General features: G+C 33.6%; 1 protein-coding gene across 1 annotated transcript; it reads right to left on the bottom strand.

Annotated features, from left to right (window-relative positions):
• Positions 1–381: 381 nt before the first annotated feature.
• Positions 382–24,526, bottom strand: LOC123542710 (uncharacterized). Its single transcript, XM_053531539.1, has 5 exons — positions 24,414–24,526; positions 9,251–9,325; positions 7,974–8,037; positions 5,182–5,277; positions 382–1,111 (listed from the first exon to the last, which is right to left on the bottom strand). Exons 1-5 carry the CDS (start codon positions 24,441–24,443, stop codon positions 834–836), a joined length of 543 nt encoding a protein of 180 aa, XP_053387514.1. The 5' UTR covers positions 24,444–24,526; the 3' UTR covers positions 382–833.
• Positions 24,527–26,312: the final 1,786 nt, after the last annotated feature.

The raw sequence follows: 26,312 nt of genomic DNA, 5'->3' as shown, positions 1-26,312 counted from the left end.
CAGTAACTGATTAGAGGGAAATTAGCACAGCAGGGACCCCAACTAGACCATGAAGATGTGTGCATTATGTCTGATTATTTTATTATTGTGAAGATAAGTTTCTGATTATTTTATTATTGTGTTTGATCAACAATATTTTTCTTTACATAGAAATGCCAAATAAAATCTAGTATAACTTTAAATGTTATTAATTATTCATTAATTCAAAATAAGTTACATTATTTCACCTTCTCACTAATTGATACACTTGAAAGGTAGACTGACTCTCCAATAAACAATGACCCTTGTTTATTGGAACCATACTGTGATGGTCATTAGCCCCCAACTGTGCTGGTGAAGACAGAAATCCCTTGGCCCACTGCCAAAATCTAGGCCTTTAACGATAAATCTTTGTAATTTCTTAAATAATACAAAACATTACTCGTTGGGATAGAATTCGTTGATCGCTGCTACTTAATATAACTCAGTTGAATTAATAAAATGATGAAAACATTTAAAGCTGGTTCAACTTCAATCAAAGATCTTTGGTATTTCCATTTTATAACATTCTTTGCATTTTTTTTTTCACAAAAACACCTATAATCACAAGGCTAAAGAAATAGTCTATTTTCCACGTTGCTAAGGATAAGCATAAATTCATCCATATCTCAAACACTGATTTTCTCTTGAATAAAATTTTTCTATGGATATATTACTTCTTCGACAAAACAAAACTTTTCTATTAAGGATAGAAATCGTTGCTCGTTACAACTTGCTATAAGCCAATAGAAGGTATAAAATGATGAACAAAAGGACAGCATTTGGCAAAATTCAATCGACGATCTTTTTTATTTCTATTTTACACAGTTTTTGCATTTTTTCACGAAAAGGTTGTATATGTCGCTCTCTTTAAATCTGTTTAAGTTTGTTTCATTCATTTCCGCTGGAGCTATAGAGTTTAGATAGCAATATTGGTATGTCGTCGCGATCTCAAAGCTCTTACATTCGGCATTTGTTAAGCAATGTTCATTGCATTGTTGGTCTGTAGATACTGTAATACGAGAGCCGACAGTATAACCAGAAATGAAGTATCCTGGAATTTTTACAAATTCCTCACTATATTCTGTGCAATCTGAAAGTAATAATGCAATATAATTTTAAAACATTTGTGGGTAGGTTTTACTGTCAGATATGACCTGTGAAAAAAGTTATTCAGAAAACACAAGACACATACTGAAACACTCTAAAACCGGACAACCAATCTGAAAAACAATGTCAAGTTGTTGTTGTTGTTGTTGTTGTTGTTGTTGTTGTTTTGAATTTAACGCCGTTTCTGAACAGTATTTCAGCCATGTAACGGCGGGCAGATAACCTCACCAGTGTACCAGTACAAACCTGTTCTCCGTAAGAAACTGCCAACTTTTCCATATGAATCAGAGGTGGGGGACTAATGATTTCAGACACAATGCCGTTTATCAAATAGTCACGGAGGACATACGCCCTGCCCGAGGATCGAACTCGCGGCTCCGCGATCCGTAGACCAACGCTCTTACCTTCTGAGCTAAGCGGACGGGCTGCGATGTCAAGTGTTTTTCAAACTTTAAAGATTGTTTTTGTTGTAAATAACACAGCAAATTCTTAATATGCTAAATAAAATGATTTCCACTATATAATTACTTCAGAAAGATACAATACTCTGATCGATAAGACGGAAAATAAAAATGATACGTGAAAACTATGAGTTCTTCTTTTTAAATCCGTAAAAGAGATCCTTTCGAAACGTAAGACGCAAATTAGCTATAATCGGGTTCATTGAGGCTATTTATGAGACTTAAGTGATGACATGTACAACACCCCTCAAGCACCCTAGCACCAGTTTGAGCGGTACAGAAAAGATGAATGTACTCCATGATCCCAAACCCAATCCAAAAGTTAAAGATACTACCTACACCCTACCCTACCACCGCTTTTTACAAAAGATATTAAATGAAAATGAATGAAAACAAAACAAACAAAACAACAACATCAACAAAAAAGCAATATCTAAATAAGAATAAAAAATTTCAAAAATATATACTTTATAAACCTATGCTTTCAATTACATATAGTATTTGGCAAAACAGAAAATGAAATAAGCAGGTCGTCCAACACTAAAAATGAAAATGTTGTAGGTTTGCTTTGATTAGGTCTGTTGCATGCCCGAGAAAAGAATAATCGAACTAATTTTATCGCTTAATCAAGTTGTAACAGCTTAAGGCTGTCCATATTGTAAGCTGTAAGATAAAATATTGTTCACTGAAAAAACAACAACTTTTTCTTGCCATAGCAACAATCGGAAATTTATATTTAGAAAGAATGATAAAGTGGCTACCCTTAATCATTTTACAAGGTATAATTAAAATATCTCAATGACATATACGCTGGATCCATTTCTTTCTTAAATCATTTTGTTGCCGAAGGATGAAATCTTCGATACAGCAACTATTGAAAAAAATAGTATTCTCCAAATTGCCTACCGTAAACATAATTTCATGAAAATAATCATTTGTATATTTATAATGTTCTTATGTGACTGGCAATCAAGAACTGTAACACTTTGACGTCATGATGTCATGTTAACTGACGTCGTGACGTCATACATATGTTTCTAAACATTGATACATTGTATGTTTGCCTGAAGAAGTATCTTAATACGAAACACTTTGCAAACTTGAGTTGTCTTATTTCTTTAATCATATTATGACAATGAAACAGAAATACAGCAGACGACAGACGAACAGACGTGCAGTTGGTAAGAAAAGAATATTATAAAACTTATTTCTGAAATACTGTTAAGAAAAACGGCGTTTAACGCCCCCCCCCCCCCCCCCCCCCCCCACCACCACTTCCACCCCACCGCAAAAAAACGTCTGTTTTATACACATGTGCATTTTTGTTGTGTTAATGTAAACACATAAGAGATTACCGCGGCGGACGCTTCAAGTGAAATGTTATATAATGTTCTCGACAAAACAAAAGTACAGCAAAACCTGTCTTAAGCAGCCAGCCAAGGGAATCGGAAAATATGGCTGCTTACAGAAGGTAGTTAGAATGATTGACTATTTTGGGAAATAAAACACTGGTTGCTAAAGACAGGTTGGCTGCTTAATAAAGGTGACCGCTAAAGCAGGTTTTTAGTGAACAGGCTTACACTTTGCATATTGCAACAGCTGTTATTATCGAACAGCAGTTCAATAACAACAGCATAACCATCCGACCTTGCTTCTGACTTAGTTTTGTCCTTTTAGAAGTTCATGAAAATAAAAGATATCCAAAAGTTTTTACTAGATTTTGCTGTGACGGCCTAAAAGTACGTTACCATAGTCTAATAGAATTAACTTAAAGATACTCTTAAATGTAGTTACAGATGAAGATCCATTAAACGCTCCATGAGAGGTTATTTTTAGATCTGACAGCGCCTTTCAGATGAAGGTTCAGTCAATGTTGTATGAGATCATTGAAAGTTTTTCCCCATTTTTCAATTGATTTGAACCTAAAAATGTTAAACATTCCCACTTTAAAAAATCGGAAAGGACTCCACAGTGAAGCTACAAAACCAAACTTGATGAAGATATTTCTGATTTCAGCTCTTATATGTCCCTAAATGGAATAGGGGACATAACGATGACGCTGAAAACCAAGTTTCATGAAGAATCATCTACTGATTCATAAGAAGAAGTCCGTAACTCTTTTCAGATGAAGATGTCAAGACCCCCACCCCCTAAAAGAGGCCGAGTGCCACTCATCAAACAAAGAGTGTGATGACCTTGAAATGAAGCTATCGCGCGGTTCATGAGAAAGAGCAGTAAACGGGTACTTATATTTCTAGTTGAAGACACCCACCCTAAAATAGGCCAAGTGCCCCTCATTAATACAAAAAAAAGAAAACGAAAGGGGACCTTAAAACGATACTACAAATAAAGATTAATGTAAAATTATCACAAAGTGAACGAGAAATATTCATATTTTTAAGATCACCCAGTTCATCTGAATGAAATTGTTTAATAGAGTCTCTATATTCCCCTCAATTTGCCCTTTAAAAGGACCAATCTCCCGCCCCCATTTGATCAAATTATTGAGAGAATTGAACAATAATGCTATTGACCAAGTTTGATCAAGATCCACCAAGCAGGTCATGAGAAGTCGATTAAAAGTGATTTTTGTTTTAGCCCTAGCGGTCCCTTAAATGGATCGAATGCCCCCATAAGAACAGTAGTGGAAGAATACCCTGCGCCTCGTTTGAAAAAGATCCATCAAGCAGTTCATGAGAAGAAGTCATTAAACGATATCTATAGCTGTAGCAGCCCCTAAAAAGGCCAAGTGGCCCAACTTGAAAAAAAAACTGTTGAGACGACTCAATAATGATGTTATAGACAAAGTTTGATGTAGCTCTATCAAGCGATTCATGAGAAGTTGATTAAAGATTTTGTTTCTATTAGAGCATCTGGTGGCGCCTAAAAGAGGCCAGTATAACCATTGTAACAAGTAGTTTTAGATGAGAAGACATTTATGTGAAATACCGACGCAGGAAGATGACTGACAAGAGAGCTGGAGTAGAGTCCCTGGCAGCACTGAGCAAACGCATCCAAATCAAAACAATGCAAAACAGTACCCCTAGAAATGAAAAACTTCAGGAGGAAGAATAAGCAAGCTGAGTACCTCAAATGCCTAAGGTACAGTTTAGTGATTATATAACTGATCTGAAATTGTGGAAGGGACTGTGCGCTAAAACGGGGCAGAGAACTTTGTGTATGGGGACGGGACGAGGTAAATACAGGGTGGCAGAAGAAAGAAATGCAACCATCATTGAAGTCAACATAATATACATTTTAAATATATTTGGTACGTATTAAAAAGAGTGGATGAAATGACCAAGTGTCGAAATATTTCATGGCATGAAATATTCAACATTTTCAGAATGCAAACATGCATTTATCTTTTATGAGTTGGCGTTTCTATGCTTAGGACTTTTCGGTACAGAGAGGTACTTTGTAACCAACAGAACCTGACATCAAACCCACGCGGACTTTTTAATTAAGATGTTGTTTTTCTGTTTATATTTTTCAGAACTTCTTGTTAAGATGGATTTACTATGAAGGCCTTGAATTATTTCATCAATTAGCATGAAATATTGATGTCATAAACAAACAGATAATGACTTACTGCATGACGCTTCGTCCAGGCTGTTACTACACTCGGCATTACAGTCGCATTCCTTCGCCCGGGAACCATCGCTGCATTGGAAATCTTTAACTGACTCTAAACATAAATGTTCAACTATTTATTTCATTTCTAATTCTAGCCTAAATTCATTTCCTTCAAATTGGACAGAAAGAGCCCATCAGAACGTGCATGTGTACTTGTTGTATTCGTATATATCGTATATATATATCATGAATAAATATAATAAATGTTTGATACAGAAATACCTTTCATAGGTATCATTCTGTAATTTTAAGTTAAATGTTTAAGGAGTAAATATCACACATAAAGTTATGTTTAATTCTGCAACGGAGAACTCTATATTCAACAGCTGTATCATTGTGTTATATCTTACTGTATTTTTGGACTAGAAAACACACAAAAGTATTCAACAATGATAAGGGCCATATATCTATTGTATGTATAATTGAGCCGTGCCATGGGAAAACCAACATAGTGGCTTTGCGACCAGCATGGATCCAGATCAGCCTGCGCATCCGCGCAGTCTGTTTAGGATCCATGCTGTTCGCTACAGTTTCTCCAATTCCAATAGGCTTTAAAAGCGAACAGCATGGAGCCTGACCAGACTGCGCGGATGCGCAGGCTGGTCTGGATCCATGCTGGTCGCAAACCCACTATGTTGGTTTTCCCATGGCACGGCTCAATTCTGTAATGCAGTCTTATTGTATAGGGAGTAGGTGACAAACACAAATGTTAAATTTCTCGAGAACTCAGAAGCCATAAATTGTATATTCCTGAAATTAAGCGTTGATGTATTGTGCTTGATGCATGCTGCTAAGGAGATAAAATGAAATGTTTAAGACCAAGGACGAAGCCCCACAACTAATGTGACATTCTACAATGTATCATAGAATGTATTGTCGATATGTTGCAGACAAAACCGTATTAGACTAAAAGGAAGATCACAAGAAACGAACTACTAGATGCTTCTTATCGTAATGGATCGTTGAATGTAGCATATAGTATAAATGTAGATGGAACATTCTAGTGGTCGACAATTTTGATTTATCACGTTTGTTCAAGCACTCACAGTAGTGTGTGAAGGCCAAAAGGCGAATGCTTTGTGCAGAACTATGCAATCGATACTAAATTTTATGTGATGTCATGAATGTTTCGGCTTTGGGTGTAAACATTTCACGGGTATACTACAGCTGTACGCAGCTTCATAAACTGAAACACATACGGAATGGCATTGTGTTATCTAATAAATATGCATCAAATGACTCGTTATGAGCTATTTTGTAGCCATTTTATTTGAAACACGGCGTTCCTCTTATGACAAATGTGTCAATATGAATTATACGGCTGGTGGAAAATGTTATTTTTAACTCACATGTCACTTTGTGACAAGGTGAGCTTTTGTGATCGCGCAGCGTCCGTCGTCCGTCGTCCGTCCGTCCGTGCGTGCGTAAACTTTTGCTTGTGACCACTCTAGAGAAAGTTGGTCAGAATGTTCATCTTAATGATATCTAGGTCAAGTTTGAAATTGGTTCACGTGCGGTCCAAAACTAGGTAAGTATGTCTAAAAATAGAAAAACCTTGTGACCTCTCTAGAGGCCATACTTTTCAATGGATCTTCATGAAAGTTGGTCAGAATATTTATCTTCATGATATCTAGGTCAAGTTTGAAACTGGGTCATGTGTCCTCAAAAACTAGGTCAGTAGGTCAAATAATAAAAAAACCTTGTGACCTCTCTAAAGGCCATATTTTTCTTGGAATCTGTATAAAAAATTGTTGGTCTGAATGTTCATCTTGATAATATGTAAGTCAAGTTCGAAACTGGGTTAACTGCGGTTAAAAACTAGGTCAGTAGGTCTAAAAATAGAAAAACCTTGTGACCTCTCTAGAAGCCATACTATTGAATGTATCTTCATGAAAATTGGTCAGAATGTTCACCTAAATGATATCTAGGTCTATGGTTGCCATCAATAATTAGGTCAGTAGGTCAAATAATACAAAAACCTTGTGACCACTCTAGAGGCAATACTTTTCATGGGATCTGTATGAAAGTTAGTCTGAATGTTCATCTTGATGATATCTAGGTCAAGTTTGAAACTGGGTCAACTGTGATCAAAAACTAGGTCAGTAGGTCTAAAAATAGAAAAATCTTGTGACCTCTCTAAAGGCCATACTTTTGAATGGATCTTCATGAAAATTGGTCAGAATGTTCCCTGGGTGATATCTAGGTCAAGTTCGAAACTGGGTCACGTGTTGTCAATAACTAGGTCAGTAGGTCAAATAATACAAAAACCTTGTGACCTCTCTAGAGGCCATATTTTTCAATGGATCTTCATGAAAATTGGTCAGAATTTTGATCTTGATGATATCTAGGTAAGGTTCAAAACTGGGTAACATGAGCTAAAAAACTAGGTCACTGTGTCAAATAATAGAAAAAAACGACGTCATACTCAGTTCAAAACTGGGTCATGTGGGGACAGGTGAGCGATTCAGGACCATCATGGTCCTCTTGTTTAAATTTGGCAAACTTGGTGGTCTAGTGAATAAGCTGTCGGCCACTTATCAAGGGGTTCGAGCCCAACTGGGGTCACGACCATGACTTCTCATATGACAACAGAACTGTTATTTTTCAGCGAAGCGGACTCATGAGTGGTTCCAGTAAGCTTGACGCTTTCATCACAATCGCGTTGAAATAATATAGTATAAAAATAAACGTGATATTAACATGGGGTCACGTTCTTTTTAAAAATATATGTCTTTAAAATAAACTTACCAAAGCATCTCTTTACCGGAACTTTGGCGTTATCTTCTTTGCAAACATATCCATCTTCACATGGCTGAAGATAAATAGAGTGTGTGTTTGAGATTACTACAACTGTAGAAACTGACTCTGTAGAAACAGTTACTGCAGTAAAGTATCAAAGCAAGGAATATTAAAAGTGAACCCTTGAAACAATCGCTTCTTTCTCGGCAATTCTGGTATATTTTTGCTTTTCTTAAGGTAGTGAGACGTCGTATTGTGTGTTATTTTTCTGGTTATAAAGCTCTATTAGATTGAATGTCTTCACAAACGCGTAAGAGAAATTTTGATTAGATAAGAAAATATAACTTTGTCGGAGAATTTTCAATAACGATCTACTGAATTTTTAATAAATATATAATCATCGTCCGGCAAATTTTGTGTTTGTAACACAAATGAAAAAAGACAACAAAAATACTCAAGTCACATTTCAATGTCGTATTCAAAACACATTCGCGGACAATTTACAGCCATAGCGTTATAGTAATTATGTTCATGTATCAAATACAACATTGATTATTACTTCTGTTTTGTTTTCAGCTTCTTTGCATTCTTTTTGTCAAGCGTAGAACATTTTGTCCTGTCGCTAGTGTTAGACTACGTGAGGCAATACTTTGTTTTGATAGCTATCCCTACTTTATTAGATATATATTTTAATCCAGTTCTTGTGGAAAGACAGCTTCTTTGTTCAGTTTTAAAATCAGCTAGCCATTACGTATGCCGATTTAATTTAGGTAATGGAGTTTAAGTACATAAAAAGATTCAAATCAAAGTAAAGACTGCGCATGCTCCCACTTAATGAAAATACAAAAATGTAGTTTACTAGGTGCATGTAAGAAACAATATCTTGTCTGACTATAAATAGATAACGAACAATTTTTATCCTAAAATATATGAAAATTGTATAACTGAATTAAACGCATTGCATTTTCGTAATCACAAAGTATTTATTTCTGCTAACAGCGTTGCTTTTTTTCCAACTCGAACATTACTTGCTTCTCCATAAATCTATATCGAGCTATTTTTATCCTAAACTGTGTGTAGATCGTATAACTGAATTAAAAAGCATTTTGCTGAAGGGTATTATTATTATTATACCTGAATTTTATAGCGCCCTTTTCATGATAAACACGTTCAAAGGCGCTTAATATATACTGCAACCTATTATTGAACAATTGAAACCCTATGCCATCGTGACGATAATAATTCAAATTCGAACGTCATGCTTATGTAAATTTATTTCTACAAACCTTTGGGTTATTTTCTCTGCAACGTTTCCTGCACGTGGTAAGTATGCCATTCAAACCGAATATCAGAATAAGAGTCTGAAAGAGAAATACTTGTCATCTTGTGTTAAATATATTTGAAATAAGACTTTATTGATCGAAAGTTAACAATTAGTTTATGAATGGATAAAATGTCTGTCACAAATGCTTTATTTTACATTTAACCTTATAAGATGAATTAAAATGACACCTAAATGGCTTTTCTGGTACAAATTTTACTTACTACTTACCGTCGGCCATTAAAATTGGAAGTTCAATTAGTATCATAAGTCAACGTCCCTGGCCGACTTTGCCACGGATTTTTTTAATAGTAAGGGTAATACTGGAAGAATTAAAATAATGTAGCAAGCCATAATTGCTTTGAATTGGCTTATAGTCACTTGACATCAGGTTTTTAAGTCCGTTCGCTTACGACAATAGACGTCGGACAAAACACCACCACTGCTTAAATAAAGTAACTATCGGGTGGCAATCAAAATATGACGGTTAATTTTAAAACAAGAATTACTATTAAAACTTTTAACATTATTTGATACTGTTAATAAAAAGTTATGAAAATGATGCTTTTGACGGCATTATAAAGTACGTCCAGTGATTATGCAGTCTTTACTAGTGCATGTCCGATATTATCAAAATATACAATGTAATAGGTAAAGGTAGATTTCTTGGAAGCACATAGCACCAAAAACAACACCAGAGTCACGTTTTTGCAAAGTAGGCCCACAAAAAGAAGAAGCTGTAATGGAAAACTTGACGGGTCGCTTCAAACATCTCACAAGTATTTGCTACTATATTAATTTATGCCATCTATAGATAGTCATACTTTATGGTTGGCTAAACTTTTTAACTTGACGTTTGGGACAACGTGACTACGTACACTAACAATGACCGCAATCAGTTAATTGCGTTGCTGTTAACTACCTTCCAAGAAATATAACGCTCATTGGTAGTAAAATAGTTTTCTAACTTTATTTATCCCCTATAAAGTTTATCAGCTATCGTTTCATTTGATTTCAAATGTCCAATCAGGCTGGATTTGATAAGTAATCATATCTGTCAGTTTCTATTTAACACGTGACCTACTTTAGTGAAATTCAATACTGATAATAGCACCTTTAGAAGTAAATACAACCTTGAAATTTGCTATTTTGTAAAAAGGCGCCAATTATCCGATCAGGCAGGTTTCTGAGAAAGCAACCACTAACTTTCATGGTAGCCCTACGGTCTAGTTGTAACACGCTTGACTGACAATCCAGAGGTTTTGGTTTCGAATCCCGTACCAGACACCAGACATTTCTAAGATGCTGTCGAGTGTCTCCCATCTCACTAAGAGGTCATACTGATTTATCCCAGAAAAGATGGATTTGTGTGTACCGGCACGTTTCCATATATGTATACGGTGGAAACTTTCAAAAATCTTCTTGCTGGCCTGTTTCAAAATTATTTCACCTAAATGGTCTATAAATGACCCCTACAAAAATTGTTCAAACTATTCCAATTCGTCAGAACTCATGGTTGCCAGGGTGTGTCGTCACGTCTTACATGTACAGTGCAAACTTTAAAAAAAAAACAGAAACAACAGGCTAATTTTAGATTCATTTTCAGAAACAGATGACCCTTTAAAAAGACTGTTCATAATAATTTCACAGACATGTTTTTTCCTTGCATAATTTTCTTCAAAAACTTTTGAAGCAAGCAGTGTATCTCAGGTAAGCGCCCTCGGACCATAATAGCCCATATATATATGTTGTGTGATATGGCACGAATAGCAAATAACATGATGTCCAAATATCAGCTTAATTTTATCTAATCTGATTTTTTTCATCACTTTTATAACATGTTCTGGTTTCATACAAGATGCATGTTTTTGACAACTTTTTTACATAGACATAAGTTCTTCAGCAATAATCAAGTTTTAGATTTAGAGCACCACTTCAGAGGAATCATTTTGCCACCAAATCAAAGTTACGATATTGTCAAAAAGAGATTCTATTGCGAAAATCATGATAGGAAGCCATCCAACTGGCTTACGGAACGTCGCTGGTTCTACCTAGGTGGCCACACGTAATGAAATAATGCATGTATGGGGACCTGAGGTCTTCTTTCAATAACAGCTAGAAAGTTCCTATATCACCTAAATTTGCTAGTTTTACCCATCAAATCTATTGTACATGTATTTTCTACAAAAATACCAAAATAACACTATGTCTGTCTATTGAACCCGTTGTACTCAGTTTAGGAATGACTGAAAAAAATGTGTGCACAAAATCACCCGTCTCACTCACTGTTCAAGCTTCAAATGACATGAGATTTACAGGTAAATCAAGAGAACAACAGGAGAACAGTGTATCGAGTAATATACAAGTTACGATAAATATGATACCCTTGGCGTGGTATTAAAGACCAATCACAACCTATTGGCCAACTTTTTCCTCCTACATGAACTTCGTGCAAATCATTCTGATAATACTGGCATAATGCACTTATTCTCTTCTCAGTATTGTTTTATAAACATAAAATAATAACTATAATACTGTATAAACAGATTGTGGTCTAAACTCACCTTAATACATCAAGTACCGTGCTTTCTATTACTGTGTGTAAAATTTAATAATAAGTTAAGACACTGAACACATTTTCTTGGCCTTATATATGTCACTGTCAAATTGTTACTAGATGCTTGTTATTTCTCATTTTCTTCATGCAAAGCATGTATAATTACCATCATGAAAATACAAAAGCGTACAGATATATAGTGGCGCGTCTTTAAAGATCTTTAAAAGGTTGCAATAAAATTTATCAGTCTATATCCAATCTGGATACCGAAACATCATTAACAATTTACGCAGTTTGAGTTTGCATATGCCAGTATAAACAAATCAAATGGTTTATCGCGGCCAGAAATTTGTACAAACCGGACAGAAGTTGCGAAATTGTCATTTGTGCAGGAAACAAGCGTTTACCGTAATGTCCAGTACTGGACAGGTATAGTGACCATGCACGGACACAGCCAATTTTCCCAGAGGGGGGCCGATCCCCTGCCCCGCCCCCCCCCCCCCCACCCTGGACATTTTGAAATTTAGCACTTCATTTTTTGCATTCTGGGACAGTTTTATGGACTAACTTGTTAAATTTGGGAAAATGATAAAATCAAGCTTTCTTTAAGGTAAAATTCTTAGTTTCTTTTAGATAAATAATATGAATTATGTCGGGGTCGTATGTAGCAGCAGCCGCATATACTTTACATGCAGTCCTAATGTTGCCTTTTTCGAAAAATGTTTTCTTTCCTTCTTGTCTTCTGTCCTTTTTTAAAGATTTTCCAGAGGGGGTCCGGACCCCCGGTACCCCCCCCCCCCCCCACCCCTCTGGATCTGCGCATGGCGACATATCATGCTTTCTGTTTATACAGGTAAACTTGTGTTTGGCATGGCCAACATTCCAATACACTGACCAGTAGTTTCGGCAAAAGTAGTCTCCCTTGAATATACACGGATCGCGGACCCGATAACGTTTATCGATAAACAGTTTTATTATAGATTTGTATAGGAAAATATATTTCAAACATTAAAAACGTAATTTTATCGTTATTTAACAAAATTTTATAACCTCGTGAAGTAATCTTCATTTTTTGCCCTTTATTTCAATATATTTTTATCGATGTGATACAAAAACATTTTGCTTCCATTTTTGTTTGAAGTTGATGACTATGGTTTCTATGTATTTCTATATAGAAATTTTGAAAAGGTCGGTTATGTCAGGTTTTAAAAGGCTATAAAAACATTTTCTATCAAAATGACATTATTTTATAACCTCGTCAAGTATTCTCCATTGTCTGAACATTGTCTGGGTAATTTTTATTTTAAAATTGAATTATGACAAATTGCTTCCATTTTAATTTGAAAATGAAGTAATCGCAATCTTGAGCACGCTTTTCACAAATATTTACTTGACGGTACGACGGCACAAGGCAATGCTTATCAATGTGTTGCATATCTGTTCGAGCATTTTATTTATTTATTTATTTATTTATTTATTATGATTAAATGTAAAACTTTTTTGAATTGGCAAACTTTAAGTCACATCTGTAATTGGAAAATAAATTGGTCTTAAAAAGTCCGCATTAAATTAAAAAGGCGATTAGAATTAATTCTATGTAATTGCTTTACAAGCTGTGTGCCGGTATAATTTTTGACGATATTACAATAAACTGTTCAATAATTGAAACATTTCGCGAAAATTTTGTTATGTATGTGCCTAAAATATTACATACAACCATGGCTTCTTTACGTTCACTGATCACTGCGTGAACGTAAAAGTATAAATTACAATTTACAAATTAATGAATGATGGTCATATTAACTGTGGTGATAATTTGATTTATTTACCCGTGCGTGCATTTCAGTAGAAGATGAAAAAAGGTACACTTTACGAAACTTATTATTCAAATTGAAAAAAAAGAAAAAGAACAAGTATATATTTATCAAATACAATAATCACTTTCACCGGTATATGACCTTTTTCATTATCATGATATTGGCAGAAATCTTTTATGAAAACAAAGACATTTTTATAACTATATTATTATTCTACATTCCATGATGGGGTGGACACCACCAATTGTTAGGCAATGGGGATCAATATTTAGACAATATTTTAGAGTTATGAATATGGATGACTATAGAGTTAATAAATCTATATATATGTGGTCTAAAACATGTCATGTTAAAAATGGATTTTTTAGAATTAAGAAACTTTTATCAGATATCAATCATGTACATTTATTAGATGATACTAGTATTAGAAACGCAAAACCTACTATTTCAAGGCTAGAATCTATTCTGATGGATATTGAAATAAATATATGGACTTTGCTGTTGGATAGAGAAAATGCTATAAGAGGACATGGTCGTAATAAACTGAGAACGTACAGGAAGTTTAAGTCTCAATTTTGTACCGAGAAATTCCTGATATGTAAACTGCCGTTTCATTACAGATCGGCCTTCACAAAATTCAGGTGTGGTGTAGCACCACTAAGATTAGAAACGGGTAGATATGAAAATATTGATGTTGTAAACAGAACATGTTTTAATTGTCATGATATTGTAGAAGATGAAAAACACGTACTTTTTTATTGCCCAGTATATAATGATATAAGGAAAGATTTAGTCACTGCAATTAATAATTTGTCAGAAAATAATCAGAATATGTATATGTCTGATGATGAGAAAATGACTACAATTTTCAGTGATGAAAACTTTGTATATATATCTGCCAAAACCTGCTTTCATATTTTACTTGAAAGGAAAAAGAAATTGTACTGTAGAACATGAATTTTAGTACATGTATTGTTTTAAGCATAATGTAAATAAGGGTCAGTAGTACCTTTTAGCCAACATACTGTCTTTCTTTGATCTAGGGAGTAGTAGCAAATCAGTTCATTTATAAGAGGATTTTCTGCTTTTTACAGACAGGGAATTTCCAATTTCAAAATAAAAGAAATAGCATTCTTATTAATGCACAAGTTATATTTTAGGTGTTCCCTTGTGTTTTAGATGCATCCTTTTAATCTCATTTTATGAGTGATTGGCTACTGCTCCTTAGTCGTACTAATCTTACTATGCGAATAGATAGTAGTAAAAATAGTAAATTTGAGATTACTCATACTTCATAGTTATCAATATTCTAATTTTACCATTTGTCAGGTAAGCACTAAAGCAGAACCATAATGCTTACTTCAGTCACACACACACACATAGATTTATATCCACCAAAAAGTCTTTCATTCATCCACCCACTCATACAACAAATTGTCATTCACTAATGATAACTATCATATATTCCTGTAGAGAATATTCCTCATAGAATAGTAGAGCTATTGGACTCGCCCGTCCCCCTTTTTCAACTAGAATTTATGGTTAATGTTTTGTATGTAAGCTGGTATCTCAGTAACCACTTGTTGGAATGGATTGATACTTCAAACACATGTTCACTCTCATAATTTGACATGTAGTGTGCAGGCCCTTTAATTCTACTTTGCATATTTTCAAAATTATGCCCCTTTTTCGACTTATAAGTTTTTGGTTAAGCTTTTGTATGTAAGCTGGTATCTCAAAATCCAGTAATAGGAGTGGATTGAAACTTCAAACACTTGTTCACTGTCATGATATGACATGCAATGCAAAGGTTCAATAACTCTGTTTTGCATTTTTACAAAATTATGCCCCTTTTTTAACTTGGCAGTTTTTGGTTAAATTTTTATATGTAAGCTGGTATCTCAGTACCTACTAATAGGAGTGGATTGAAACTTCACACACTTGTCTTCTGTCAAGAGCTGATAAGCACTGTGCAGGTTCTATAACACTGTTTTGCAGTTGTACAAAATTATGCCCCTTTTCGACTTTTGTACTCATTCAGTTGACAAGGCTGTTGGATAGTCGAGCGTTGATGTCCTTCGGCAGCTCTTGTTTGATATATATATATATTTTTTTAAAAATTTTATCTGTGTTGTATTCGTATAGCATCTGTGATATTTATGATTAGTCTCTTATAACTCATTAATTAGTGGCATCTGTGTACTATGTTATGTAATGTGTATGTAAATATATACATGTATGTTTTTGTTTTATGTAGTGATGTACATGATGATGAGACTGAAATAAATAAATTATCTATCTATCTATCTTCCATAAAGGAAAATTAATTCCTACTCTACAAATCTTCATGGTCCACGGGGACCCCTGTTGTGCAAAATTGCCCATCAATTAGCGACTATTACATAATCGCTGATAAGCAGCAGATAAGACGGCGATTTTAGGTTGGTTTATCGTGTAGGACACCTCTTCACAAATGTAGAGATGGTACCTAAAAAATTCAAATTTCTCTTTATAGGTTTTTTTCAGAGTGAAATGATAGCTAAGTGCACCGATGTTCTAAATATATTTATTGTTTTCCTCTTCTCCATGTCAAATATAGAAATATTTGATATCTAAAAAATGACTTTCTCAAAATATCTGAAGCAAAATGGACAACTCTTGTATTGACCGTTTTTCAAAGATTTTAGGACTTCCCAAATTATAGTCTATATCAAAAGCTCCCACAGCTAAATAAATTCAATAGAGTATAAGGTAAGTTTACTCTACTTTCAACATTTTGAAAGAGCCTATACTGAACTTCCTTTTGTCTTTTAATAAAGTCAAATTCCAAGACTAGCCAAGAGTCTAAAACGCTTGAAAAAATTCTGAGTGAAAGAGAATGACATGCTCTTTATTATAAGCTTACCAAACCCATACCAAAAATGTACCTTAAATAAGTTATAAAAGATTTTATATTGTAAACAAACCCCTACACCATTTTACCATCACTATTTTCCACTCATGAATGCACTCAATTCAGGTGATAATTGTTGATATATTTGTAAATGAGAGGCCCAACAAAAACCTTTTTTCAAGTTGTGTAAACAGTGTAAGTTTTAAATTAATGTTGATATCTGAATTTATCCGATTAGTTTGTTTTCAACAATAGATAAAACACTTTTTAGTTTGTTTAGGGTAATTGACCTGTAACGAAAATCATCATAATTATGCTTTTCGTAATTTCCATATGCTTTTTCAGCATTTATTCGTTTTTCAAGGAAAGCAAATGATCGTGCTAGTTCCCTCCAGAGAATGTTTAAATTGAGAATTGCTTAAAATACATTACATAGAGTCATTACCTGTCAGCTACCTTAACATGTAGTAATTACAACCACTACCTTAAAACATTGTAATTATATTTGACGACAATGAATTTTTGTGTTACCAATTTAACTTTTTTTGTTATTTCTCATTGTTGGATATATACATTTTACATTTTGATATATAAATGTTGTGTAAACCAATGTATCACCATTGAGAACAATAAATAAACAACTTTGGCTAAAAGATCAAAACTTAATAACGTTTCTTAATGTCGTTAATTTTCTTCAAAGGAATGTATGCATTATTCTATATAATCTTCATGCACTACTAAACTTTCTATCAGGGCCTCACTACAACTTACAAAATAACTGTCAGTGTAAGTCATGAGAAAAGCGTGCATATTGTATATTGAATACAAAGGGATTTAAACAAATGTAGGTCATATTTTGTCTGCCTGATAAGTTGTTTGAAAAAGGACCTGTCTGATTTTTCTTTCACTTTTGATCAATGTTTAATGTTGGCTTCAGTTTATTGATCAATTCAGAGTTGTCCCCCTTTGATTTATTTGGGTAGGTACCATCTCTAACAAATGTTTTATGGTCTTACTGCGAATATTGTGAAACAGTGAAGTTTTATTGTAATACAATACTTTTAAATAGCAAACAGATACTTTAGGTTAATTGTAAAATGTAAGATAGTATGTATTTTAGACACTAATAAAATGTGTTGTTTTTTTTAACAAATGTATATATAATATAAATGTGCACAAAGATGACTCAAATGAAATGTTGAACTTATATAGTAGTAGATCTAGGCATTTAAAAACACACATGACACTAGAAATTGCCAAAATTTATATCTTCTGTGTTTAATTCAGTTATGGTTTTATTGTCCAGCTGTTCGAAACTATTCTGGAACAAACTGCTTAACCGTCACCTAAATTTCTTTTTATAATTTTCTACACCCATCTAAAATTTTATGCAAAAAAGTATGATAAGTAAAAAAAAAGTACATCTATGATCAATTTGCCGATAAATAATTTAATAAATAAATATCTGTTTTATCGTTTAAGCTATAAGAAGATATATATGGCAGAACATCTCTACTTTATGTCTCAGTTGATGATTTTTATTACAGATGTATTTTGGGGGTAATTAGCATAGCCTGGGGTGTTTATCTTGTCTCCATCCGGTGTATTCGCAAAGGTCCATAAAACATCACGCGTAAAACACTTAAAGTCAATATGCAGTAATTGTCAAAATCGAAATTTTCAGGGCGATAAATTAAAAAAATATAACTCGAGAACATAATTTTACAACATTACGTTTCACAGCAAAAAGGGGAAAGGCTTTCAAGAAAAGGAATCGTTTTGTGTGATGTTTTATGTATATCCTTTACCACTGAAAAGTGGCATTTTTTATTTTTATATTTTCGGTCCATGCATTCAACGAAACTTATAACTTCACTCAGCATATACAGGACAGAAAATCAACATTACATACGCATGATAAACAAATATTTTTACTGTAAAATCGTACATTTTACTTATTGTGATTTTGTACATTATGTACATCTCAAGCTTATACGAAGATATAAGAAAAGGGGTATTTGATCATGCGCTCAGGGACACTGTATATATAAACTTAGGAGAATCCGAAAAACTGCCTTTTATTGTGAATAACCATGTTAGACTATTAGCCAAATAGCTAGTACAAGCATTTGTTTTCATCTTCAAAATGATATTTATATTTGTGGCGCTTATATCTGGGGTGATGATTCGCCAGCTTATAATGTTGTTAATGTTGACTTGTTTGAAATTCTCGAAAATGATATATCTGTATTTGAAGAATTAGGAACTGTATATGTCACTGGTGATTTTAATAGCCGTATTGGAAACAAAAATGACTTTATTGTTCATGACTGTGTCAATTCATTTACTGACGATAATGAATATATCCCTGACGGGACCTTGTATCGGGCCTCAATTGATAATGTAAACAATGGTCACGGAGTTAAATTGCTTGACCTTTGTAAATCGTCATGTTTACGTGTTGTTAACGGTAGAATAGGTGACACCTGCAAGTATACTTACGTATCACCTAGAGGTGCTTCGGTCATTGACTATTTATTGACCCGTGAGAATAATTTTCCATTGATAAAAAGTTTTTCTATTGAATCAATCAATGAATGGAGTGATCATACTCCTTTACGTTTTACGTTATGCTGTAATAATTATGTTTCAAGGTCAGATAGTCACAAAGAGATTAAATATAAATGGAACAGTGCACATAAAGATAAATTCCGCACCGGTCTAATAGCAAAATTACCCGAATTAAATAATATTGTTGATAATATTGATTGTACAAAAAGAGAATCTATAAACAACGTTTTAAATGGGTTTACATCTGTTATTCGTAATATAGCAGATCCATTGTTTGCAAAATGTTGTAGTTTCAATAATAGTGTACATTTTGATGACAAATCCTGTGTTAATAATTCTGATTGGTTTGACCGAGAATGTAAAAATGCAAGAGATGTGTATTTAGAAGCATTACGGGTATTTAATATTTGTAAGAATGACAGTAGCAGAGATTATTTATATGCATGTAAAAAGGAGTATAAAGATATTATACGTAGAACGAAAAGATTGTATTACAATAAAAAAATGTCAGAAATAGAAAAATTGAAACATAGTAAACCGAAACAGTTTTGGAAATACTTTAAAAGTAAATCTACCACAGGGAATAATAGCATACCGATAGATGTATTTAAGGAATATTTTGCAAATATTAGTAATGATATTTTTAATTGTACAAATGGTGATGCTGAAACTTTTTGTAATGAACATAATTTTGATGATATAAATACTCCATTTGAGGAACTTGATCAACCAATTACAATCAATGAAATTTTAAATGCTGTTAAATTGTTGAAACGAGGTAAAGCTCTTGGGAGTGACTGTTTAATGAATGAATATTTTATTGAAAGTATTGATATAATAGGTGCTCATGTATGTGATTTATTTAATGCTGTGTTAAACTCAGGATTTTACCCTGAGAAATGGACAGAGGGTGTCATTATACCTCTTCACAAAAAAGGCAGTACTGGTGACGTCAATAATTATAGAGGAATAACATTAGTCAGTTGTCTGTCGAAATGATTTACAACTGTACTTAATATTCGAATTGAATCATTTTGTGAAAGTAACAATATTGTCTCAGATGCCCAGTTTGGTTTTCGGAAAGGGCGGTCTACAGTAGATGCTATATTTGTGCTTATGTCTTTAATACAAAAGTATCTTAATGAAAATAAACGGTTGTATGTTGTTTTTGTCGATATGATGAAGTGTTTTGATAGCATATATAGAAATGCCTTGTGGTTGAAAGTGTACAAAATTGGTATACAAGGAAAATTACTTAGAATTATACGGGATATGTATCAAAAAATTAAATCTTGTGTGAAATCTTGTTCTAGTTATTCTGATTATTTTCACTATGCTGTTGGATTAAGACAAGGGGAGGTAATCTCCCCAATTTTATTCTCTCTCTTCGTAGAGGACTTAGAACTTTATTTACAAAGTAATATGGACGCTGGATTTTCATTCGATGATATTGTTTTAATTATGTTGCTTTTTGCTGATGATATGGCCATTTTAGGCAAGTCTCCTTCTGAACTACAAAATCATTTGGATCTTTTACATATATACTGTAACACTTGGGGATTAAAGGTTAATACAATGAAAACAAAAGTAATGGTTTTTCGTAAGCGTGGGCGATTATTACCCGCAGAACACTGGACCTATGATGGCCATAACCTAGATGTTGTGAACGATTTTAACTACCTTGGTACTGTTTTTAATTATACAGGCAATTTTGCATTAAATCAAGAGTATTTGAAAGGTAAAGCGTTAAAAGCATTAAATACGTTATTTTTTAATTGTAAAAAGTTCAACTTAAAACCAAAGACTTTATGCCAGTTATTCGATGCTTTTGTCGGCTCTATTTTAGCATACGGATCTGAAATATGGGGTTATACTAAGTCTAAGGAATTGGAAAGAATACATCTGAAATTCTGTAAAAGATTATTAAATGTCAGAATAAATACATGCTCAGCAGCTGTTTACGGTGAGCTTGGTCGATACCCGTTGTATGTATCTCGTTATGTTAGAATTATTAAATATTGGTGTAAAGTTAGAAATTCCAAAAACATTGTTTTAGCAACTTTGTATAAAGAAGGTTTAAATGATTGTAACAGAGGAAATAAAAACTGGGTATCAAACGTTAAAAAGTTGTTAAATGACTATGGTTTCTCAGGTATTTTTAATGAAGATTGCGTTGTGGACCCCAAATTGTTTCCTAATGTTTTTAAATGTAAATTGTAGATACTTTCAAGCAAGAATGGGCTGGTACATTGGATCGAAGTACAGTACTTAGTAACTATAATCATTGTAAATCTGTTCTTTGCTATGAGAACTATCTTGATATATTACCACGAAATTACAGAGTTTATTTTTGTCGATTGAGAGTCTCTGCGCACCCCCTTAGAATACAAACTGAAAGATATGCAAGTAATAACATTCCACACGAACAGAGATATTGTCAATGTTGTAACCTTTTAGATTTAGAGGATGAATATCATTTCGTATGTATATGTCCATGTTTTCAAGATATACGTAAAAAATACTTGAAAAAATATTATTATGTTAAACCGTCTATGTATAAATTTATCGAATTACTTAAGAGTCAAAATAGAACGGTCTTGATAAATATATCCAAATATATCAAAGAAGCTATTTCATTAAGAAACGCAATTTTTAATACCCAATAGAGTATACATAGATAATTGTTCAGCCTCAGTAACAGTTCAATGTGTGTGTTCTTTGTGTTTTGTTGTATATATTCATTTGCCCTGTACATATTCACGTGATTATGATTACTATTTTTATTGTATGTAGACAAGACGATGTACTTTTGTATAAGTCTGGAATAAAACATTCTGTTCTGTTCTGTTCTGTAAAACGTAGAAACACAATTTATACAAACTCATAACTTTTTTGATATCCTGTAAATATAATGTATATATGATTATGATTAATAATGTGTTGCATCTAAACATGGTATAATGACATGATTTATCAACATGGGTGACTTATAGGTCCAAGAGGCCGGGTGCCTTACTTACTGTATAAAATACTGTATTAATTATATTACAATGCACAAGTCACGTTAATAAACAACTTACTTACTTACTTACTTATTCTTTAATATAATATAATTATTTATAACTCCTTGAACAATGTCGGTATCTAGCAAAGTCCATAAAATCAAAGAGTTATAAAAATAAATGTTAAAATACAATTAATTACAGTAGCTTAAAGATGTGTTATATTCTGCTTTAATTTGCATACTTCAATAATTCTGTCTAACCAAGATGCGTTGCTCAAAAATGTAGAGCCGAGTTTACCTATAAATGCCAAACAGCAGGTTTATCGATAATTTAGTGTAAAGGGAAACAACTACAACGGCGCACAAAGCAAAAAATCAATACCGACAAGAGTTGCGGTTCTCGTATATTTCACGCTCAAAGTTGGGGATGTTAAATTTCAACAGAGCACAGTTGTCTGAACAGTGTACAAACTCATTACTGGTTTTTCGGGCAAGGGTGGAAAAAAGTGGTAAACAATGAAAGCAGTAACAGTTTTATTAAAAAAAAAATAAACAATGAGACAAACATTTCCAACATCTTTGGACGGTTCAAAAATCCCATGTTAAACATACGATAAAGCCCGAAACGCGTGAAAATGTTCCGAATGTAAATCGGGTGAAGTAGACGCTCGTATAGTTAGATTATGCGTCTAGATTGATTAAACCGGACGAGTCTACTTACTTATTACTTGAGGTTGAAAAAAAAACGTGTTTTTTAAATGTTGCTCTTAAACAAGGGTGGCGGTTGAACTACTAAAAGTACAACAACAGTTAATTCGCAACAAATCGTACGGTATGTTTTTATAATCAGTAGAAGCTAGTCGTATTTACGCTAATGATACCTGTTTCACCCATAAGTAAAGAATTCACATGTCCATCATGAAATATTTTCCCAAGCGTGCAAATACTTGTCCTATTCAATATGATCGCGGCCGCGATCAATTATGGTTTACGTCTTACAGAAAAAAAAGTTACGTTTCGCATGATAAAACTTGAAATATTTGTCTGGGTAGATACATTTATCAAAAACCTATAAAAAAAAATCGGATAAAAAGAAGTCAAGCAATAAATTAAACATTGAAGAAGATTTCAAAAAATGATTTGAACCAAATCTGTTTGCACACGGTTCGAATATGCAATTTGTTCACAGGTGTAGCAGTTTGGATTACGTAAGTTTTTAGATGCATTTACCCTAACAGACACATTGTTAGGTCCCTTTAGCGATACACAATATGCCTGCGCAGGTCTTGGCAGTTGAACAATAAAATATATCATAGAATGACACAGTATTTCAGTGACGCACATATTTTGAAACAATTATATGTTTACTGTTACTGTTGATTTAAAGTTGTTGTGTCATTGAATGTATTGTATAGAGCAAATCGCAAACCTCTGTGCTTTTTTTTTCAATATTCTAAGTTGGTCATAATTCAGTTTGTTATTTATCGTTGTATCGAAGTAATTCAAGGACAAAATCTGCGAAACAGATTTCAAACATTTTAAAATCTTAATAAAATTATTAGTAAATTAATTATTATTGAATACTAATGTATCGTGTCGCGTATTGTTCAAGAGCGATCAAACTACTCAAGCACACACTTTCTAGGGAAAAGTTACATATGACTATATATACGAGAAATGTTTATATTCCTCAAAATATCCGGAGCTGCTTCAGTTATATAGAGAATAATAGGTTAGTGCCGTAGATGAGAAAGTTTATCTGGCGAGGTGGAGGAGGTTATCGGGTGATACACCCTTGTATATTTCAAAACTTTAAATGCTCATCATAAAGATTTACTGGTATTGGACCGACCAATTATTTAGATTCCAATAGAAATACTAATTCCGCCTTCCTAGATGCTCAATTTGAACACATATTTGGGGATGGAAAGGTAGGACTGGTCTTCCTGGAAAAAGGGACCCGAATATTCAAACAGAGTAAATACATGATGCACACTTACAATACACGTGTCCTATAGAGTATTCTTTTTTCAAAAGTACTTTGAAGTGTAACTGACTCAATCTTACGGTTCAATCTTGGAGCTTCAGTTTTCTTTTGTAATCAGACAAGAGACATTTATAAGGCCAACTGAGATATTGTCAATCTCAAAATTATTTAAAGAAATAAAACGCAAAAATGTAATAAAAAGAGTAGTACCTCTGCATAGAGAAATATGTTCTCATTTCATAGATATTACGTACGCTAAATTTCGAAATTCAGAAAAGTATAAGAAAACATTTACTTACCATAACAATAACTTTATCATAACCCGTCATTTTTATAAAAATGTAAAGGAAATATTCCTATTTAAAAGTACGACCTTCGTTTCGGTGGTAATGTAATCCTAGTGATTGGTAAGTGATAGTAGAAATAAATCGAATCAGAAACGTTTTACAAATACACATAACATGTGAACCATGAACTAGGCAAATGTTATGGGATTTGCCATAATCACCTCATCAAATATAGATTTAAAGTTATACTTCATTAACTTTAATGCTTCAACATTTAAATTTTTGCTAATAATTTTATTTAAACTAAGCTTTTCACTAACAACATGTCTCCCCCGCCACAAGTTTAATGTTGTTATACTTTTCAAAAATACGCTACAAAATATATACAGCTTGTTTATAATTATAATTTAATCGTAAACGTTACGCTATAATGTACGTCTACATGTGTTTCTGCCTGGCCGCGTCATACCAAAGACGTAAAAGAATGATACTAGCAGCTTCCTCGCTTGGCGCTCAGCATTAAGGGGATAGTGCAAGGACTGGTAAGCCCGGTGTCAGTATAATGTGACTAGGTGGGGTATCATGACACGTGTCTACGGCGTGATATTCCAGTGAGGCAGCACTATAAAGTTGGGCATTGTGCTCACTGCTACAAGTAGACACCGTCGTTTATTAGACTGAAAAATTGTTGAAAAAGACGTTAAACCCGAACACACACACACACACACACACACACACACACACACACAGACACACAGACTGGAGTAAATCAATATGTCTCCCACACCACTGTGTGGTGGGAGACATAAATATGCAAAGGCCCTGGAAATAACTCCATTGATGCCAATTCGCAATGTTAGGACTATGGTGTTGTTATCTAAACTGCGTAACAATTGTAACATTTAAAACTATCCATTGACCATTGTGATTTACTATCAATTACTTCGTTACTCATAAATGCAGTATCGAATATGACTGGCAGTAAACTGGAGGGAATAATACAAAGACTAGAGGTTAGGGTAAGGTTTAACATCGGCATATGATACTTGACTACCACCAGTAACATCAGTACTGCCTCTACAGCTAATCCGATTACAATGTACTTATCATCAGTCGGCCAATACTACAGGTGTTTAATTCTGCAAAATTATCTTTCAAAATATCAGAAGATAAGCATGCTCATTCTCATTTATATGTCTTTTTGCCTGTGGTAAATGTAATGGTCATTTAAAGAAATAATAGACAAAAGTGGAATAAAAATAAAGCTTTGCTTAGAGTGTGTTTGTGTGTTTGTTTGTTTGTTTTCGGGTTTAACGTCTTTTTCAACAATTTTTCAGTCATATAAACGACGGTGTCTACTTTTAGCAGTGAGCACAATGCCCAGCTTTATAGTGCTGCTTCACTGGAATATCATGCCGTAGACGCGTGACATGATACCCCACCCAATCACATTATACTGACACCGGGGTGACCAGTCCTAGCACTACCCTCTTTAATGCTGAGCGCCAAGTGAGGAAGCTACTAGTACCATTTTTTACGTCTTTGGATCGAACCCACGACCTCCCGCACTTGCTCAGAGGTTTATTGCACTTGTTTCTCATGCAACTAGAAATATTAAGTAGATTTCATTTTGAAATATAATCAAAATTTACTGACAATTTCGAGTTAACAAATAAGCAGCATCTGGCACTAATGGTGTGCCGAAATTCTAAAGAAAGTAGTTTAAAGATGCAAATTCCATAAATCACTACCAGACATTAGAAAGACGTAGAAAATTGTATCTAAAACCGATACTATGTATAACAATGATAAAAATATGCTGCTAGTTATTACCATGTGAAATGATCTTCTTTAAATTTCTGCTATACGACAGTCAAATATAGAGTGCAATCTGTTACAGCTGTAGAACTG

Source organism: Mercenaria mercenaria, chromosome 19 (genome assembly GCF_021730395.1).
Source record: "Mercenaria mercenaria strain notata chromosome 19, MADL_Memer_1, whole genome shotgun sequence".
Taxonomy (NCBI): domain Eukaryota; kingdom Metazoa; phylum Mollusca; class Bivalvia; order Venerida; family Veneridae; genus Mercenaria; species Mercenaria mercenaria.
Note: the sequence above shows the minus strand (reverse complement) of the source record. Positions and strands in the feature narration are given on the sequence as shown.

Excerpts from the sequence above, each read along its gene's own strand:
- LOC123542710 (XM_053531539.1), bottom strand. The coding sequence starts at position 24,443 with ATGACGGGTTATGATAAAGTTATTGTTATG. Across the intron at positions 8,038-9,250 it reads GCAGAGAAAATAACCCAAAG|CCATGTGAAGATGGATATGT; the intron begins GTTTGTAGAAAT and ends ATTTATCTTCAG. Across the intron at positions 1,112-5,181 it reads CCTGGACGAAGCGTCATGCA|ATTGCACAGAATATAGTGAG; the intron begins GTAAGTCATTAT and ends TATTACTTTCAG.